General features: G+C 46.4%; 1 protein-coding gene across 1 annotated transcript in view; it reads left to right on the forward strand.

Moving 5' to 3' along the window:
• LOC139276919 (copine-9-like) overlaps nucleotides 1–19,362 on the forward strand; it is a 615,931-nt gene extending 596,569 nt beyond the window's left edge. The window contains exons 19-20 of the mRNA XM_070894913.1: nucleotides 16,301–16,374; nucleotides 19,171–19,362. Of these exons, the coding sequence (XP_070751014.1) occupies nucleotides 16,301–16,374; nucleotides 19,171–19,362 (266 nt within the window). The remainder of the gene's footprint in view (nucleotides 1–16,300; nucleotides 16,375–19,170) is intronic.
• The last annotated feature ends 1,207 nt before the right edge of the window (nucleotides 19,363–20,569 follow it).

Below are 20,569 nucleotides of genomic sequence, written 5' to 3' on the forward strand. Positions count from 1 at the left end.
TAATGTGAATGTATGTCAGCTAATTCTGTGGGGGGTTTTTCTGCTGGCACTTAGGTTTCTATGAGCCATTGTAAATTATTATTTTTTTTCTGCTAGCGTTACTGGTATCAATGGATTTTCCAATAGGAATTCACCCATCTGAGGTGTTTGGAAGAAGAGGAGACCCAGTGGAGGATGCCAGGCTGCATGAGAGATGCTCTGTGTCCAACACACTCCCATCTGCAGACAGAGGTGGCGAGACCTCACTTTGGCAGATGGTTGGCAATGGTGGCGGCTCCACTTCCCAAAGGAAGCTGGAACAGCAGACCCAGTGTCACCACTCGGATACGTGAAGGCCCAATGCAATGTGGGATGGTTCTTCAGAGCCTCCTCTGCCCCACTCCCCCTCCCAATTAGAGTATGTCATGCTTTCAGTGAGAAATACTATGCCAGGTAATCAGCAGATCTTGTCTACCTGGCAAAGAACGTGAGGAATTGTCTTTTCACAGTCTTGGTCCGCAAAGAGGTGGAGGCAGAGCAGCCCCTCCTTTTTCAAGGACACCCGCAGCTGCCTTCCAGCAGGGCGCTGGCACATACTAGTGACAAGAACAGTCAGCTGTCGCCTGAAACTTGACTCAAGTTCCTTGCATACTGCTGCAATACAATGAGGATGGTGCTGTGAAGTTTCACAGGGGAACAAATCCTCACATTCCCATCCATTTCAGCAGCCATCCAACAGGTGGTTGGGTGCTAGGCTTGTCTATCACTTGCCGGCAGACTCATGCCCACACATTAGGTTTCCTTAAGCTTTTTTGTGTTTCTTTTCTTAATCCCCTGCCCCTTCAGCCTTGATAATGGGTTGAGATACCTTTTGAGATGCTCCACAAAGGCTTTCAAAATTATTGTTACCCTATTCTTATTCTAGCTGTGGCTCAGTGAGTAGCACTCTTGTCTCTGTGTCAGAAGGTTGTGGGTTCAAGTCCCACTCCAGGGACATGAGCATAAAAATCCTAGGCTGACACTCTAGCGCAGTGCTGAGGGAGTACTTCACTGTCGGAAGTGCTGCCTTTTGGATCAGACATTAAACCGAGGCCCCGTCTGCGCTCTCAAGTGGGCGTAAAAGATCCCATGGCACTATTTTGAAGAAGACCAGGGGTCCTAGTGTCCTGACCAATATTTATCCCTCAATCAACACAACAAAAAAACAGATTATCTGGTCGTTATCACATTGCTGTTTGTAGGAGCTTACTGTGCGCATATTGGTTGCCGCGTTTTCTACATTACAACACTTCAAAAATACTTCATTGGCTGTAAAGTGCTTTGGGACGTCCAGTGGTTGTGGAAGGTGCTATATAAATTTAAGTCTTTCTTTCTTAATTTCCTTTAATTGTTTCCCATTTAAATGCTGTTTAAACAATGTTCTGCCCCAACACAAGTGTGCTCCTACCTGTACCTAAGTTACAGTAATAAGTTAACCATGGACCATTCCATACAAACACCACCCTTCCACTTGCGTTTGCCTAAAACTCGTCGATGGCTATTCAGCTCTAACCTCTGTCAAAAGCAAAGGATTTAGGCTTACAGCTCTTGTTAGATATTCTTGATCTGTCCTTTGTGATGGACATGTTTAACCACAGACTTTCTGTTACTTTTTGGGTTTTCAAAATCTCTGCATCTCATTTTCAGTCATTCTTAGGCCAGCCACGACTACAGTGCCTTCCCGCTCAGGATTCTTCCCTTCTTCATCTGTCACATCCACCTTCGCAGCTCCTTCCTTCATACTTCACGTCAGTTTCTGTAACACTGTATTTCTTTGACACGCTGCATCTAGTTGACACTGTCACTGCCTCCCTGCATTTCTTCTCACTCTTATTCTAATGCTCTACATTTGTTTTGTCTCTTGGGGGAAAAATTCCATGACACCTCATTTGGGGCTGGCAATACTCATGAGGTGCGAGACTTTGTGCCAGGAGCAGAAGTCTAACCTCTCACGATAAATTGGGGTGACAGCCCCGCGAAAGGAAGTGGAGCCCCACTTCCGTTCTGAGGCGATATTGGGGTGGAAGCGTTGGGAGCGGGGCGTCGCACTACACACTGAGCCGTGTAGCACTGCCGCGGAGGAGGGGCTCTTCCCTTAATTAAAGGGAAGGACCCAGACAACAAACTCTATAGTAATGAAAGGGTCCTAACTGGACCACCGGGGAACAGGGCGCCGTGCCAACAGCCCGGGACTCAAGCAGAGTGCCGGGCTGACCGATCGCGGCACGGACCCTGCGTTCAAAGCGTCAATGGGGCGCAGGACAAAATCAGCATAATCTTTTTTAAAGGCCTCACTTCCCCTTTAACTTGACCGGTTCACGTCCCCTGAAGTTGTGCCCCAGGGGGCGATACCACATTTACAGTCGGGACGCTAATGGGGTACTGCGCACAGTGATAACGTCGTCATTGCCGACGCAGAGGAGCGAGGTACTACGGGTTACCGCCGCCACTAAACTCCTGCCGAATTTAGCGGGAGTCGTAAGAGGCGTGCGCCCAAGCGCAAACGGTCCGAATTTCTAGGCTTTTATCTCCGTAATCTCTCTCTTATCCTTTCTATCCTGCAGTATTCTTTCTATAACTCTCTTCTTCGTGTCCATTAGTATCTGCTGTTGCTCCATTAACTTGCCTCGCTCCTATTATTCTATGCATGGGTCCCAACTCCCTGTGCCTTGTTGCCTATATAACCCCTATGCTTTCCACATGTAGTTTGGAACTGGGGAAGAATATCGACATTGATACGTCCTTACTACACAGTATAAATGCACACGAGGCCCATGCTTGAGAGAAGGTCAGTCTGTGACCTGTCCTTTATTCCTTAGCACTCAAGTGATGAAGGTGGGCGGAGCTTCCCCTTTTTACCCGAAGGTCCAGGTTAGGAGTGTCTCCCACAAGTTCACCACCTAGTGGTCATTGTTCTCACAGTGTACAACTTAGGTCAGATTATACATGGGTTACAATGCTGGTTGAATACATGACAGACATTGTTGCCAAGAGAGCCTTGTTGACTCTCATTTTATAGCAGTAAGGGAAAGCAGCCTGCCTTTGAAGTTCACTGATAGCCTGGAATCAAACCTTCTGTGCAGAGTAATTCTCTCCTCCCTCAGAACAGCAGGTGCAATCAGCTGGTAGCTCTCGCTCTAATACCAACGATTTTTAGACATTTTAATTAGATTTGTTGGCTCGCAGCCTGGGGCTGTTGTACCGTTTTGGCAGCACCCTCCGCATGACAATAGATCAGCAAGCTGATATTTTTTGCTTGTCACTTGTGTGTGACTGTTTTGATGAAAGGGGACATAGTTTGGCTGCCTTCCAGCCAGACTTTCTTGCGCATTTACAGATATGATTGACAACTGTTAACAAGACTCCAATTAATCTACAACCCTAGAAGGATAACCTGTCTCTGCTCTCCACTCAATCTGCTGTTATTTTTCTCTCTGTGCACAGTTGGAAGGAGCTGGTCTATGGGGCATTCTGCTCAAAAGATATAAGAAAGAACATAACATAAGAATTAGGAGCAGGAGTAGGCCATTCGACCCCATGAGCCTGCTCCGCCATTCAATGAGATCATGGCTGCTCTTCTACCTCAACTCCACTATCCTGCACTATCCCCATATCCCTTGATTCCCTTAATATCCAAAAATCTATTGATCTCTGTCTTGAATATACTCAAAGACTGAGCCTCCATAGCCCTCTGGGATAGAGAATTCCAAAGATTCACCACCCTCTGAGTGAAGACATTTCTCCTCATCTCAGTCCTAAATGGCCGACCCCTTATTCTGAGACTGTGACCCCTGGTTCTAGACTACCCAGCCAGGGGAAATATCGTTCCTGCATCTACCCTGTCAAGCCCTTATATGGAGCCTTTCATAACCTCAGGATGTCCCAAAGCCCTTTACAGCCAATGAAGCACTTTTTGAAGTGTAATCTCTTTGAAATGTAGGAACCATGGCAGCCAATTTGCACACAGCAAGCTCCCACAAACAGCAATGTGATAATGACCAGATAATGAGTTTTTGTGATGTTGACTGAGGGATAAATGTTGGCCAGGAGACTGGGGATAACTTCCCTGCTCTTCTTCGAAATAGTGCCATGGGATCTTTTATGTCCACCTGAGAGAGCAGTTTAACATCTGAAAAACAACACCTCCGCCAGTGCAGCATTCTCTCAAGACTGCACTGGAGTGTCAGTTAAGATTTTGTGCTCAAGTCTCTGGAACGGGTCTTGAACCTTCTGACTTAGAGGCGAGATATGCTACCCACTGAGCCACAGCTGATAATGTTTGTTTCTTATAAATATAGATGTGAGCTATTGCCAAACTTGAGTTCTGTAAAATAAAAGCACTCACCGTTTGTTGGTTGTGGTGTTGGAAACATGCCTCGATTAGAAATGTGACCCTCAGTTTTTCTCTGAATTACCAATCGTTTTTGGATGATAAAGGCAGTAAAATGTGTTCTTAAAGGCTGCTGTCACAAAATAATAACTGTACTTGCATTCTCCTACCCCAAATAACAGCTGTTCCCTTTAAGGCCTGCTCTGTCATATTTAAATGGAGTCAAGGGGGCTGAAACTGCCCCATCCGATCAAGCCTCTGACCGTCTGAAAGCAGCGGCCACGAGGCGGTGTGGAATGGCCATCGACTCTTCACGGAGGGCCGCCATTTGGAAATTGCCTTCCTTGACTTTTGGAGCGGTGTCCGGGAACGTTCTGCCCGATTTTCTGCCACGGTGTGCATGCGTCCACCCCTTCCTGCCTAGCGGGACCCCTCCACCGCGACGTTCCCCTCGGGAAATTGCCCCTTTTCCGGTATTACCCCACGGGAGCGGCCCTGCCGCCGGTCGGTGCCCCCGACAGTTTTTGTTGTCGGTACACTCTCTGTGACATGGCGGCCTGGCTGCCCTTAAAGGGGAGGGCGCACTGCCGCGTCCACCATTTTACTTTTTTTGGTCAGCCGACTGCCAGGTCGGTCTGACAATTATGGTCGCGGGTGTAGGCAGCCCGGTATCCCCTCTTGGGTGCCAGGCCGCTGGCCCAGCCGAAACCCTCCCTGGTGGCCTAGTGTTTGCTACTAAAGTGGCTGCAGAGTCCGCAGCGGCTCTCTCCTTTAACTGAAGGGGAGAGACGTTGTGACGCACCAGTGCAATTCCGCCCCGCCCCCACTTCCACCCCTCCAGTCACGGCCACTCCCCCCCCCACTTCTGCCCCCATGATGAGGCCACTTCCGTCCCGCTCGAAAAAAGTCCCGAACTGCTGAATTTCGACGGTTAGGCCGCCGCAATGCATGAAACCGGTGCGCCTCGCTTCAGGTGGTGAGCAATTTCGGACCCAAGAAGTCATGGCTAACCTGTCCATCCCATTCCCCACCATTGCTACTCTAAACCCTCCCCAAATAATGACTATATCAGAGGTGGTAGGGCTGCTGAAAGGTATTTCTGCGGGGCCATTTTCTGCGCTTCTACTACTGTTTTGTGTTTCTTCGATTGCACAGAGATCTTTTTAGTACTTTGGGTGTTGAGTCAGGACTTTTGTTGCTCAGTTTGCTCATCCGTCCTCAAAGTACTGCTTTGTACTCGAGCCATGGATTTTGCAATAGGAATACCTTTATTTTGATGTTATGAAGAGGAGAAGGATAAAGACATGGTGTGGGCTAGGTTGGAGTCAGGCATCACCAAAGAGATCTTTTTCCTTGATGTAGACAAAGACTTACTAAGTTGTACAGATCAAGAAGGTGTCCCCACAGCACAAGGAGAGTGCACATGAAGGAACGAAAGCCGAATAGGAGAACAGGGAGTGCACAACTGATAGCCCCAAATTTTCAGGAAATAAAGGGCGGCTCACCAAATAAGTTCTCTTCACACCTTTCTGTTCTCCCGCCCCAACTCCCCTCACAAAGTCCCTCAATTTCCTAGACTTCTTCCAAAGTTCTTCCCTTGTCAATTCCCAAAAGTTGAAAGCAGACACAGAAATGAACTCACAATGCTGTAGTCAAGCCGTCTTTACCTTAAAAAGCAACATTCACCAATCAGTCTCAACAAAATCCATTCTCCCTTTCTACACTGGGACTGCCCTTGGGCCAGCTAATTTGCTTACTCTAGTTCCTAATCTACTACTCCTACAAAGTGTTGCCTGAGTGAGATGAGGTTGAGTGATGGATGGCTAGGATTGTTCCCTGGAGCCTTAGAGACCTGAGGTCACTCTCATCTCATGGTGAGCTACTATCCCAGAGACACCAGCTTTCAGAAGTCTGGCACTTGCAGTAGTATGGGGAGCCTGACCCATGTGTGAAGCTCTCTTCTATGAAGGCATTGGAACAACAACTTGTATTTATATAGCGCCTTTAAAGTAGTGAAACATCCCAAGGCGCTTTGCAGGAGTATTATGAGATAAAAATTTGACACCGAGCTGCATAAGTAGAAATTAGCACAGGTGACAAAGAGGTAGGTTTTAAGGAGCATCTTGAGGAGGAAAAAGAGGCAGAGAGGTTTTGGCAGGGAATTCCAGAGCTGAGGGTAACAGAAGGCAAGGCCAACAATGGTGGAACAATTATAATCAGGGATGTTCACAAGGGCAGAATTGGAGGAGCGCAGGTATCTCCGAGGGGGTGGGGGATGTGAGGCTGGGGGAGATTTTTCTCTTCTTAGGTAGTCCCTCAGAGTCGAGGATAACTTGCTTCCACACTAATATGATTTCTCAGGTGACTGATGAGTCCAATGTGGGATCTACAGTCTCTGTCACAGGTGGGGCAGGTGGTGGTTGAAGGGATGGGTGGGTGGGGTGCTTGGGTTGTCATGCGCTCCTTCCGCTGTTTGCGCTTGGCTTCCGCGTGCTCCAGGTAAAGAGACTCGAGGTGTTCGGCGCCTTCTTGGATGCTTCTCCTCCACTTGGACGGTCTTGGGCCAGGGATTCCAGATGTTGGTGGGGATGTTGCACTTTTTCAAGGAGCTTTAAGGGTGTCCTTGAAGCGTTTCCTCTGCCCACCTGGCACTCGCTTGCCGTGTTGGAGCTCGGAGTAGAGTTTTAGGAGTCTAGTATCGGACATGCGGACAATGTGGCCCGTCCATCGGAGCTGATCGAGCGTGGTCAGTGCTTCTATGCTGGGGATGTTGGCCTGAGCGAGAACACTGACATTGGTGCACCTATCCTGCCAATGGATTTGCAGGATCTTGTGGAGGCAGCATTGGTTACTTCTCCAGTGCTTTGAGGTGCCTGCTGTACATAGTCCATGTATCTGAAGCATATAGGAGAGCGGATATCACTACTGCTCTGTAGACAATGAGCTTGGTGCCGGGTTTGAGGTCCTGGTCTTTAAACACTCTTTTCCTCAGGTGACCGAAGGCTGCACTGGCACATTGCAAGCGGTGTTGGACTTCATCATCGACGTCTGCCTTGTTGACAGTAGGCTCCCGAGGTATGGAAAATGGTCCACGTTGTCGAAGGCCTCGTTGTGGATCCTAATAATCGGAGTGCTGTACTGTGTGGCGGGGACAGGCTGATAGAGAACCTTTGTCTTACGGATGTTTCATGTAAGGCCCATACACTCGTACGCTTCAGTGAAGGTGTTGATAATGGTTTGGAGTTCGACCTCCAAGTGTGCGCAAACCCAAGCGCCATCTGTAATTCAATGACAGAGGATGGGATGACCTTGGATCTGGACTGGAGGCAACAGAGGTTGAACAATTTCCCCTTCATTCTGTAGATTAGCTCGACTCCAGTGGGGAACTTATTGAGGGTAAGATCGAGAAGTGCGTTAGTGCAATGGCACAGCCTTGCTTGACCCCGGTCCGCACGTGTATTAGGTCTGTGGTGGATCCATTGGTCAGGATCATGGCTTGCATGTCATCATGAAGCAGGCAGAGGATGGTGACAAACTTTTGAGGGCAGCCGAATTTGAGAAGGACACTCCATAATCCCTCACAGTTGACAATGTCGAAGGTCTTTGTGAGCGATTTGAAAACAAGGATGAGAATTTTGAAATCGAGGCGTTGCATAACCGGAAGCCAATGTAGGTCAGCAAGCACAGGTGAGCGGGACTTGGTGCGAGTTAGGACACGAGCAGCCGAGTTTTGGATCACCTCTAGTTTACGTAAGAAGGGCTGTTAAGGAATTTGGTTCATTCTGGACCCACTCCTTGCTAATGAATAACTAAGGCACAAGGAGCATACTGATTTAGCCCAAGTTCAGGTTTGATTAGGACTGTGAGCTGGGAGTGAATCAGAGATGGGTAAGTAATCACTTTCTGATTGGCTCAGGGAAGTTTGGAAACTCAGCAAGTGTGATCTCTGTGTGGAACAGTGTGTGTGCATAAAGACATTCGCAAAAAGGCCGCTCTGTTGACTCAGGGAGTTTTTACAGTAACTGAAGAATATGGGGGTAATTTTAACCCTCAAAACAGGTGGGTTTGGGTCAGGTGGGCAGTCAAAATGTTAAAAATTTCAAATCCGCCCTTTTCCAGTTTTCACGGAGGCGGGACGAGGGGCAGGAGACCAATCTGCTCTCAGAAGGAGAGTTGGTCGGTAAAACCTTTAAGGAGACTCGCGAAACCCAGCAGATAAAAGGAAGTGATACGGGCTGGATCCATAAGATAAATGCTTTTACAGCACTGCTTATGATCCAGGAGGAGCAGGAGTGTTTCTTTCAGGCCCAACAAACCACTCTTAAAACCCCACTCCCATCCCGGCGTGATCACTGCGACCCCGCCCCATGCGATCACCTCCCGTTTCCACCCCCCCTCCAATATCTCTCCACTCCCCTGCCATGATCTCTCCACCACCCATCACGATCTCTCCGCTGCCCATCAAAATCTCTCCGGTCCCCCCACAATCTCCCCCATCCCATACGATTTTTTCCCTCCCCACGATCTCTCCATTTCCCCCCACCTATCACAATCTCTCCACTTCCCCACGATCTCTTCCATCCCTCCGATCTTTCCCCTCCCCACGATCTCTCCTCTCCCCCACCATGATCGCTGCGCTCCCCCACGATCTCTCCGCTCCCCGTCACAATGTCTTTGCCCCTCCCATGATCTCTCCGCTCACCCCGCGATCGCTCCGCTCCTCCCCCGTGGTATCTCCATACGCCCTCGCAATCTCTCCCCTCCCACCGCCACTAAGCATATCTTCTGTGCTGCTACAACCTTGCATCAATCAAGCTGGTTGTCGGGTGGGAAACCTGGAGAAACAAATTAAAACACATCCTGGAGTTAAAACTCCACGGCATTCAGGGAAACCCATACATCCGGATTTCTCGACCATAACTCCCGCTCTGAACTTGTCCCTCGGTAAATATCGGGGTCACAGTGTTGGGAGGTCCCAGGTTTACGGCCTCATCTGTGCTGAATTAGCTGAACTCCATTGTGTTATTGGTACTGATGCTAATTGGCAGTGCCCCTAGAAGTCAGCCAGAGTTCCCTATCTAGTTTGCCATCCTGCAACCCTTCCTGGAATTGTATGTAGACAGCAGCTGGGGACTGGGTTAAGCTCAGCTGCAATCTCTTTTATGGTCAAATAATGTACTGGCACTTACTGTCAAAAGATGGCACATGATTAGTGTTAACTTGCGTGAGGTATCAGGACACCTGACATATGGAACATAGGGGAGGGGAGAACAAACAAAGATATTCACAAATTAAGAATATGAACAGAAGCCAAAGGGTAATTTTTCTTTTTTCTTTTTTCTTTTCTATTGCTTGATTTTTTTAAAGAGGCGAAACTCCCTTCTAAACCTGTCACTGCAACAACGCACTTGTCAATGGTCAAGAACTAAATTTAAGATGAGAAGGGGCAGGGACTCAGATCTTGGTAAGACAAACCAACCAGTATGAATTACTCATTTGCTGCGCATCTCCGATCCTCGTCACCTCTGTGCTTGTAACCTGCGGCTTCTCTGCTGGTGATCTTTGATGAGCTGATTTGCTGGGTTGTGAGTACACGGATTCACATAGAATATTGAAACTTGCTGCCCTCAGGAAATGTCATAATGTGACAGAAGTACTAGAAAGAGTTCCAGCTATGTAGCTCATCGATGCCCCAGAGCAACCTTCCTGGATGGTTTCCACTAGCGCCAGCTGTATGTGTTTGTCACACTCTCGTGGGGCGCCCCCCTCAGCTCAGGGTTGTATCCCTGGTGTCACTGAGCAACACTCAATGATATTTGCTTTGCCATCTGTTTTTCTGAGTCTATATGGAATTCATTCTCCGTGAGCATTGCCATGTTTGATGCTGCTTATTAATAGCTGTGTAGCAAACCCAGCGCCAACATTTTCACTCCAGTTAAAATAATATTCAGCAAATCTCCCATAAGTAGAGAGAATTACTGCTCAACTAAGAGTATGTTTACTTGGGGATATAACTCTTTTATCTGGTAGTTGATGATTCTGACTTGGCCATGACCGTTGATGTGTATCTTTCGAAACATATTCCTCTAATTTATCTCATTTCACTCGGCCTTCCTCACTTGAAGGTGGCAATTATGAAGGGTTTTGTAAAATTAAATAGGGGAAACTATTTCTTCTGGGTGGTAGTCAGTAACTGGAGGGCATAAATGTAACATCATCAACAAAAGAATGAAGGAAGAGGTTAGAAGAATTTTTTAGTTAGCAGGGTCGGTCGGACGTGAAATGTTGGACATGAAACTGTGGTGGAAGCAGAATCAACTCACAGCTTCCAAAAGGAAAGTGGATGAATATTTGAAAAAATTTAAAAGGTTTGAAGAAAAGGCAGGGAATGGAACTAAACGGATAACTTTTTTAGAAAACAGAAACAGGCACACTGGGCTGAATAGTCTCTTTCTGTGAATTCTATGATTCTATTCTGTACATGGTAGGATACAGTTCCATGGTAAATGTGAACCTCTCCGCTACATCACTGATGTGGTCTTTATTCACTTGTTAGTGTAGAGAGTGACGACCAGTGGGCTGCAGGAACCATCAAAGCCAGGCTTGAACTTGCTCGCCGCTGAATCATGCTCCTAATAATGAATTAATTCCCGTTCCTTGGTTAAGATAGTCAGCTGTGGCTCAATGGGTAGCACTACTTGCTTCTGAGTCAGAAGGTTATGGGTTCAAGTCCCACTCCAGGGACTTGAGCACAAAAATCTAGGCTGACACTCCAGTGTAGTACTGAGGGAATGCTGCACTGTCAGAGGTGCTGTCTTTCAGATGAGATGTGAAACCAAGGTCTCAGGTGGATGTAAATGATTGCATGGCACTATTCGAAGAAGAGCAGGGGAGTTATCCCCTATGTCATGGCCAATATTTATCACTCAATCAGCATAACGAAAAAAACAGATTACCTCGTCATTATCACATTGCTGTTTGCGGGAGCTTGCTTGTGCACAAAATTGGCTGCTACATTACAACAGTGACTACACTCCAAAAGTACTTCATTGCTTTGAGACATCCGATTGTCATGAAAGGTGCTATATCAATCCAAGTCTTTTTTTTTTTCTTTGAAGGAATACCGTACCCAACAATGTGCTATCCCTACTGCTGCTTTGGCTCAAGGCAGGGATTGAACCTGGGATTTCCCTGCCCTATATCCCCTGGGAGGACAGGCGCACCAACATCAGCATCCTCATTCAGGCTAACATCCCCAGCATTGAAGCACTGACCACACTCGATCAGCTCCGCTGGGCAGGCCACATAGTCCACATGCCAGTCACGAGACTCCTAATGCAAGTGCTTTACTCGGAGCTCCTTCACGGCAAACGAGCCAAAGGTGGGCAGCGGAAACGTTACAAGGACACCCTCAAAGCCTCCCTGATAAGATGCGACATCCCCACTGACACCTGGGAGTCCCTGGACCAAGACCAGGAGGAAGTGCATCTGAGAGGCCGCTGAGCACCTTGAGTCTCAACGCTGAGAGCAGGCAGAAATCAAGCGCAGATAGCGGAAAGAGCATGCGGCAAACCAGTCCCACCCACCCCTTCCCTCAACGACTATCTGTCCCACATGTGAAAGAGTCTGTGGCTCTCATATTGGACTGTTCAGCCACCAAAGAATTCACTTCAGGAGTGGAAGCAAGTCTTCCTCAATTCCGAGGGACTGCCTATGATGATGATGATGATGATAGATCGGGAGAACAACATGGGCTGTATTCACCCACTGAGATGTTTGACAGGGAGTTCAATCCATTTTTCTTTTGAAAATGAAGAGCTGGCTTGTTTTTTCAGGCATAATGATCCAGTAATTTATTTTTGAAAAACAATTCTTTTTACTCTGTTTGGACAGTTTGAAAGGAATTCAATAAAATTTTTTTTTTTTTTTAAAGATATGTATACAGCTCCCTGTAGGAAATTCCTACTGTCTGAGGCTTGATAATTGTATGTAAAACATAAAAGGAGCGGCGTGTGGAGGCCCAGGAGCAGCATGGAGGTGTACCACTGCAAGGAACAGGAGGGCAATGGCAGCGAACAGTGACATCAGCAAGGTCCAGGTCGGTGATTGGAGTGTGGGCAGATACAGCAGGACCAGCGAGAGGGGCGAAGGAGCGACAAGAGATTTTGGAGGGATGTGATCAGGGCCCAGGGGAGGCATGAGTTTGGGCCCAGGGGCAGCGCGGGCCAGCCCACACTGCGATATGTGTGCGTACTAGGTTCGTGCAGCAGAGCAGGTCTCCAGTTTTCTTGGGGAATCCTTGCCACTGGACCAAGACCTAACTCTGTCAAGCCCATGTGGTGGCTAGTGTGCAATAGCCACCACATGTTATAAAAATTCCACGCACAGGCATCTTCCACCCTCGAGGATGTAGTTCAGGTTCTTCATTCGAAACACCTGTGAACTCATCCTTTTTTTTGGCGTGGAAGCACGTCATCCTCGTTTCGAGGGACCGCTTATGATGATGATAATGGATAATTGTATGGAGTGGAGAGGCACTCCTGAATTATCCAAAGGATTGATTGTGTTTATGTGTGTGTGTGTGTGTATAACTGTGTGCGTACATTTGTGTGTGCATGTATGTGTGTATATGCACATATGTATTTTTTATTATTCATGGGATGTGGGCGACGCTGCCATGGTAGTATTTATTACCCATCCTTAATTGTCCTTGAGAAGCTGGTGGTGAGCCGCCTTCTTGAACCGCTGCAGTCCTTGTGGTGAAGGTACTCCCATAGTGCTATTAGGTAGGGAGTTCCAGGATTTTGACACCGCGATGATGTAGGAGGGAACATGGAGGTGATGGTGTTCCCATGCACCTGCTGCCCTTGTCCTTCTAGGTGGTAGAGGTCATGGGGTTGGGAGGCCTGTCGAAGAGGCCTTGGCAAGTTGCTGCAGTGCATCTTGTAGATGGTACACACTGCAGCCACGATACATCGGTGATAGAGGGAGTGAATGTTGAAGGTGGTAGATAGTGTGCCAATCAAATGGGCTGCTTTATCCTCAATTTGTCAAGCTTCTTGAGTGTTGTTGGAACTGCACTCATCCAGGCTAGTGGAGAGTATTCCAACACACTGCTGACTTGTGCCTTTATAGATGGTGGAAAGACATTGAGGAGTCAGGAGGTGATTCACTCGCCGCAGAATACCTGCTCTTGTAGCCACAATATTTATGTGGCTGGTCCAGTTAAGAATTTGGTCAATGGTGACCCCCAGGATGTTGATGGTGGGGGAATTATCAATGATAATGCCATTGAATATCAAGGGGAGGGTCCCAATTTTTCTGAGGATTGTTGTCTATCTACTTTATCCTATGGAGTAACTGGAGCAAGTCAACCATGCAGCCAAAATGCATGTCTTACCAAAGGTTTCCAATATGCCTTTAAAAATATTTCTATGGCCTACAAAAAACAAATGGAGCCAAATTAGGTATAACATTAGGCCTGCAGTGTTACATAAGAACCTAAGAATTAGGAACAGGAGTAGGCCATCTAGCCCCTCGAGCCTGCTCCGCCATTCAACAAGATCATGGCTGATCTGGCTGTGGACTCAGTTCCACTTACCCCTCCGCTCCCCATAACCCTTAATTCCCTTATTGGTTAAAAATCTTGGATACATTCAATGAGCTAGCCTCAACTGCTTCCTTGGGCAGAGAATTCCACAGATTCACAACCCTCTGGGAGAAGAAATTCCTTCTCAACTCGGTTTTAAATTGGCCCTCCCGTATTTTGAGGCTGTGCCCCCTAGTTCTAGTCTCCCCGACCAGTGGAAACAACCTCTCTGCCTCTATCTTGTCTATCCCTTTCATGACTTTAAATGTTTCTATAAGATCACCCCTCATCCTTCTGAACTCCAACAAGTAAAGACCCAGTCTACTCAATCTATCATCATAAGGTAACCCCCTCATCTCCTAGTGAATCTAGTGAATCGTCTCTGTACCCCCTCCAAAGCTAGTATATCCTTCCTTAAGTAAGGTGACCAAAACTGCACGCAGTACTCCAGGTGCGGCCTCACCAATACCCTATACAGTTGCAGCAGAACCTCCCTGCTTTTGTACTCCATCCCTCTTGCAATGAAGGCCAATATTCCATTCGCCTTCCTGATTACCTGTTGTTTTCTAAATAATAAATGAATCCTTTTACTAAGTGTTCGACACGTGATTTTACATTATTCACACTCAATGTAACATTGCTTCACTAAAATGTGCAATCATTCAAGTATAAAAGATTTATAAGAGAGTAAAAACAGTTGTTGACTTCCTTTTGTCCACTTGGGAATTTGATTAAATATTCATTTTTAAATAACATTAAAAATTGCAAATAAAAATTTGTTTTTCAATTGTAACCACATTTTTTAAATAAAAAGATTTCATATTCTGGTGCTATTGTTTTTCTAATCATTAGAATTAAATTAGAAAGTGTTTAAGAATGTATAACATTAATCATTTATTTTATTTCGGCCTCTTAATGCCTGATGTTGGTGGAGCAACTTTCCCCCCGCCCACAGCCCCCAAATAATTTACACAAAAGTTACTGAGATTGCTTTCCTGTTGTGCTTGCCACAAGACCAAGGGGGCGAAATTGCCCCTTTTTATAGCCCTGTTAGCGCCTATGGGGGGTACTTTTTGCCCGGGGGGGGGGAAATTGCCCGGGAGTTTGCGGAGGCGGCTGTGAAACCGCGATGATGTCATCGCCGTGTGCGGCGATCCCCCACCGCCCCGCGCCAACCCCTTAATGCCCCACGGGGAAAATTGCCCCTTGGGTCGCGAAGCTGGCCGACAACAGCTTCCAGGGTGCTCCTTAAAGGGGAGGGCACTAGCGCCCCAGGCCGCCATCTCTTTTTCCCTGCCGACTCTCGGGTCGGCTCAACGATAACGGCTCTACCGTGGTCCGGGCCGCCATTGTGCTGACCTGGCTGACATTTATCTCTCAACCGACATCATTAAAACACATTATCTGGTCATTTATCTCTGGTATTGTTTGTGCATCCTTGCTGTGCATAAATGGGCTGTCGCATTTCCAACAGTAACTACACTTCAAAAGTACTGATTGGGCTGTGCAGTGCGTTGGGATGTCCTGAGATTAATGGAAATGAAAATCAGGCCATTCCTACTGTGGTCAATCTGCAACATTACGTTTATACTTGGATGCCAAATTGAAAATCTACTCCTTGGCGTTTCTGTGCAGTAGTTGAGGAGGCGGTAGGTGCAATATGGAGGCGCCACAGCGCCACCACTAGCAGGAGGGTGTAATTACAGCAAAACTAGCTTACATTGTAAATATGTCCATCGGAATTTATAATGGAATGTGCACTGATGTAAGTTTTTTATATATGTGAAAAACAAAATAACATTAGTTGATAGCATTTCAGCTGTAAATTCTGAAAGAAAGCACTTTTACCCATTATTATTGACCAAATCAATTCCACGACTTCCCTTTGTCCAGACTGGCACCATTTTCAAAGAGAGTCAGAACAGTGGGAGAGACTCGGAAAGCAAATAGATAGTATTGGATGGCTGCCAGTACATTGCAAGACAGTATCTATACAGACTTTCAGCTATCACTGTAGACTGCAAGAATAGAGCTTATGTTTGAATTGAATCCTGACATTAAATTACTACCAGCATTCCTCTGATTGGTGCCTGCTGATATATTTTTTTATTGTATATGGAGTTTGATGAATTTTTTATAAAAAAAAAACTTTAACCAGCAATGTCTTTGTTGCCATCTTGACTGAGGCCACTTCATGCCCCTGGAAGGTAGCGGGTTTGTCATTTAGAAACATGTATGATATTGGGTCATTCTTCGTGGTAAATTATACAACAAAAATCACTATATTCCACATTATGTATTTTCTATGATGTGTCATTAGAACTTTTGGAAAAAAATCTTTTTATTTCCCCTGCTTTTTGCAGCTATGGAGGAACTGGATGGAGATGAAGTTCGAATTTCCTCGAGGGGGCGTGTCGCAGAACGTGACATTGTCCAGGTAATAATAGTTATATTAAGGGTGTGGTCATGTAGTGGACCTCTAGTCCAAAGAATGAGAGTTCAAATCCTGCTATGGGAGTTTGAGAATTTAATTTTTTTTGGGGGGCACAGAGGGGGGAGGAATTCCTGAAATGTGTTTGTAATGCATTTGCTTCATGGGTTCTTTGCTTAAAAATTCATAGCGACACATTGCTATTAAGAACTAGTTGGTTTATTAGCAAAAGTTTAACAATCAAACTACACATTACCAGTTCATCCACCAGGCTCGCAACCACCTGCCTCATCGTGAATCCCCTGAACCCAACTGGCTGGGATTTTATTGAGTTTTGTGAACATCATGTGACTGTCTAAGCCACTCCCAACTCAACAGCTCTACAACTATTTTGTTGTCAACAGCTCTACAAACCTGTAAGCCTATTCACAGGTGCATATGTTACAGTATATAAGAGAACTTTCTTGATCAGTGTGTTTCCAACCCAACAAGGAAGGGAGCAGTGCTGCATCTAGTTCTGGGGAATGAAATGGGGCAAGTTTCAGTGGGGGAGCATTTGGGGAACAGTGATCATAATATCATCGGGTTTCAAATAGTTATGGAAAAGAACAAGGTACAATCAAGCACCAGGTGGATTGGAATCAAAAATTGTTAGGAAAAACAGTAATTGAACAATGGGAGCCGTTCAAAGAGGAGCAGGTTCAGGTACAGAGCAGATACATTCCCATGAGGGGGAAAGAAAGGTCATCCAAAGCTCGAGCTCCCTGGATGACTAAAGATATGAAAATCGGTACCGTTGTTTTTGAGGCGAGGTCACCGTCTGAGTGCTGATTTTACCGCCAGGCATTAGGTGCAGGCTCCAACTGCCAAATTCAGTTTATATGCCCAAAGATGAGAGATCAGCACTGTAAAGTAGCATTGCACACTCATCCTCGGGTGGGAGCTCAGGAGGCCGACTCAATTTTGCTGCCGCCAAAGGCAAACTGAAAAACAGGAAGAAAAAGGAAGAAAGAAAAAAAACCTCAGACTTTTCTGAACCACACACAAACTTCCCCACTGTTACAACTAATGAAAAAAATGAAGAAATAAATTAAGAAAAAAACTTGCCTTGCTCTCTGGCTGATTCTGCCCGGGGTCCGCTATTTACTCACCACTTTTTCCAGGCTGTAAGAATGCCTGCCGGGAAGGCCGACGTTCAAACTAACTATCGCGATTGAGACGCCAAGGAGGCGTTGCACGCTGGATGACGTCACGACACGGGTGGCGTTAGCCGGCGCAGCGTTAGCTCTTGGTGCCTCTGCCAAAGAGCCGACTGAATTTCTGCACAGGTGTGGACACTGCTTACCATCAAAGGTGGGCCTTTGCTGCCCATTAACCACTTCCTCCGTGTAGTAACAGGTGGCGATAGAAATTGAATTTTGATCCCATAGAGGATAAAATAAGATAGAAAAAGGAGCTTTATAACAATTGTAAGGTTCATAATACAGTAGAGAACCAAGCTGAATATAGAAAGTACAGAGGAGATCTAAAACTTAGAATTAAAGGGGCAAAGAGAGAGTATGAGTAGATTAGCAGCTAACATAAAAGGGAAATCAAAAGTCTTCTATAATAACACAGAAATATTAAAACGGTAGTCACAGGAAGGGTGGGGCCGATAAGGGATCAAAAATGAGATAAACTTGTGGAGGTGGGGGGCATGGCTGAGGTACTAAATGAGTACTTTGCATCTGTCTTCACTAGCGAAGAGGATGCTGCCAATGTAGCAGTAAAGGAGGAGACAGTAGTGACATTGGATAGGATAAAAATAGATAAAGAAGAGGTACTTAAAAGGTTGGCAGTCCTCAAAGTAGACAAGTCACCCAGTCCGGATGGGATGCTAGGTTACTGAGGGAAGTCAAGGAGACTGGCTAAGCTGCTCACAATGCAACTGCTCTACAACTATTTTAAAATAAACAGATAAAGCCGCCTCCTTATTAAAGCGGGACTAAAATCCACAAATTTCCAAATAAAACTTTAATGGGAACTTAAAAGATCAAATTAAAATTTGGTTGCCGGGGGTGATGTGCACTCCAGTCCCTCAGCTTCCCACCTCTCACAGAAGGCCGCGAGCGTACCGGTGGACACCGCATGCTCCATCTTCAGGGACACCCTGGCACGAACGTAGCCATGGAAGAGAGGCAGGCAGTCGGGCTGAACGACCCCCTCGACTGCCCGCTGCCTAGACCTGTTAATGGCCACCTTGGCTAAGCCCAGGAGCAGTCCTACAAGGAGGCCTTCTGACCTGCCCGCTCCCCTCCGCACAGGGTGCCTAAAGATCAGGAGCGTGGGACTGAAGTGCAACCAGAATTTAAGGAGCAGCCCCTTCAAATATTGAAAGAGGGGCTGCAACCTCGCACATTTGACATACACATGGAACATGGACTCCTCTAGACCGCAGAAATTACAAGCGGCCTGGGAGTCCATGAACCGACGTAAAAACCTATTGCACGGGACTGCTCCATGCAACACACTCCAGGCCAAGTCCCCAATAAATAAAGGGAGGACTCCTGCATAGAGAGCATTCCATTGAGGATCCCTGCCTCCTCTGAAGATGGTGCGCCATGGCGTGTCCGGACGGCAGACGAGAATGGCAATGCAACATCGCTACAAACCTGTGAGCATACTTACAGGTGCATACATTACAGAAATAAATAAAACACTGACGGCCTCTCTATTCAAATTGCCTTTAAGACTGTTTTCATTGTGTTATATGATACATTGGTGGCACCATTCTTAGCTGTATTACCATTGTCTCTCTTTCAGTTTGTCCCATTTCGAGATTATGTCGATCGCTCTGGAAATCAGATTTTGAGCATGGCTCGACTCGCCAAGGATGTTTTAGCAGAAATCCCAGACCAGCTGCTCTCCTACATGAAGACAAGAGACCTAAAGCCACGACCAGCCCCTCCCTCTTACACATCTGCCTCACAACAATCATTTCACACGAGGATCTGAGGAAGTCCACTCTCTCTTCCATCATTGTATTTATAGACTGCTTTTAATATAATTCCTATTGAAACTTCTATGTGTGTGTGTGAGAGCAAGAGAAACGAGCAGGTGTTGAACACGCCCTCGTTCCATTGCAGAGACATTGACCATATATATTCCAGCTGCTAATGTCATCATGGTGCTCATGGTTGAGTGAATGGAAATAATGGAAACTTGCCGAATGAGGTCCATCTATCATTTGGGGTTTGTGGCTTTGTAGCAGCTACATCCTCTCCTGCCTCCAAATCAGACAAAATATCTTTCTGTGCTTTACTCTGTCCTGCTCTGAGCAGCCACAAATAATCACGCTCCCTTCCCCAAATGCCTGTAAATGAGCTTTCAACATTTAAAGAGTGTTATCTTCATATTTGGTTTAATACCAATGGTAGGAATGACCATCATCAGAAAGCTGGGTTCTGTCATCGGTTTTTAAAGAAGAGGCAATTCAAAATATTTGTCTATTTTCTTGATAAGTTAGCAGTGATTTTGGACTTGTTTGAAATCAATGTGTTCTAGAGAGCAGGGCACCCCTATTGGGTGGGAATGCAGAATTCAGGTTTCCAAGCAGGTCAGTGCTATTGACTTCAAACCTTGTTGACCAAACTCTTCCTTGTCTTCTAGGAAACTTTGAAAGCACTAGCCCAGGTTTCAAACACAAGAAGGTTAACATTGGCCCTCTGCATAGTAACGAAACATGAATATGCAAAAATCTCAAACAGCACGCATCATGTGAAAATAAGCATTAGACAGTACCTCCGCCCAGTTAATCTGCAGCACAGCTCCATCAGTGCTTTAGCCTTCCATAGTCATCCTCTATTGATAGTGTTAAAGTCTCTGGTATTCTCATTGAGTTTCCACCCCCTCGTCGCCCACCACCCCTCCCCCACATGCCATATTGTCATCTCCAACACAGAGAGTAGGAACTTAACCTATATCCAGGTCCCTCTGCCAGTATCATTGTATAACCAACCATTGGGCGATGCATAAAAATGGCAAGGGGTTTACTTGTGCCCTAGTTTCCACCTCCTTGAATTGTCAGGAAGAATCCCTCTGGCTTGTTGGTACACTCAATGACCCCCTCCCTGCTCCAAAGCATGGCGCAGATCAAGAACCTATGCTACACCACTCAATTCTGCACCTTTTTGGTATGTCAGTGCTCTGTATAAACTCTGTG

This window comes from Pristiophorus japonicus, chromosome 12, assembly GCF_044704955.1.
Source record: "Pristiophorus japonicus isolate sPriJap1 chromosome 12, sPriJap1.hap1, whole genome shotgun sequence".
NCBI classification, from domain to species: Eukaryota; Metazoa; Chordata; class Chondrichthyes; family Pristiophoridae; genus Pristiophorus; species Pristiophorus japonicus.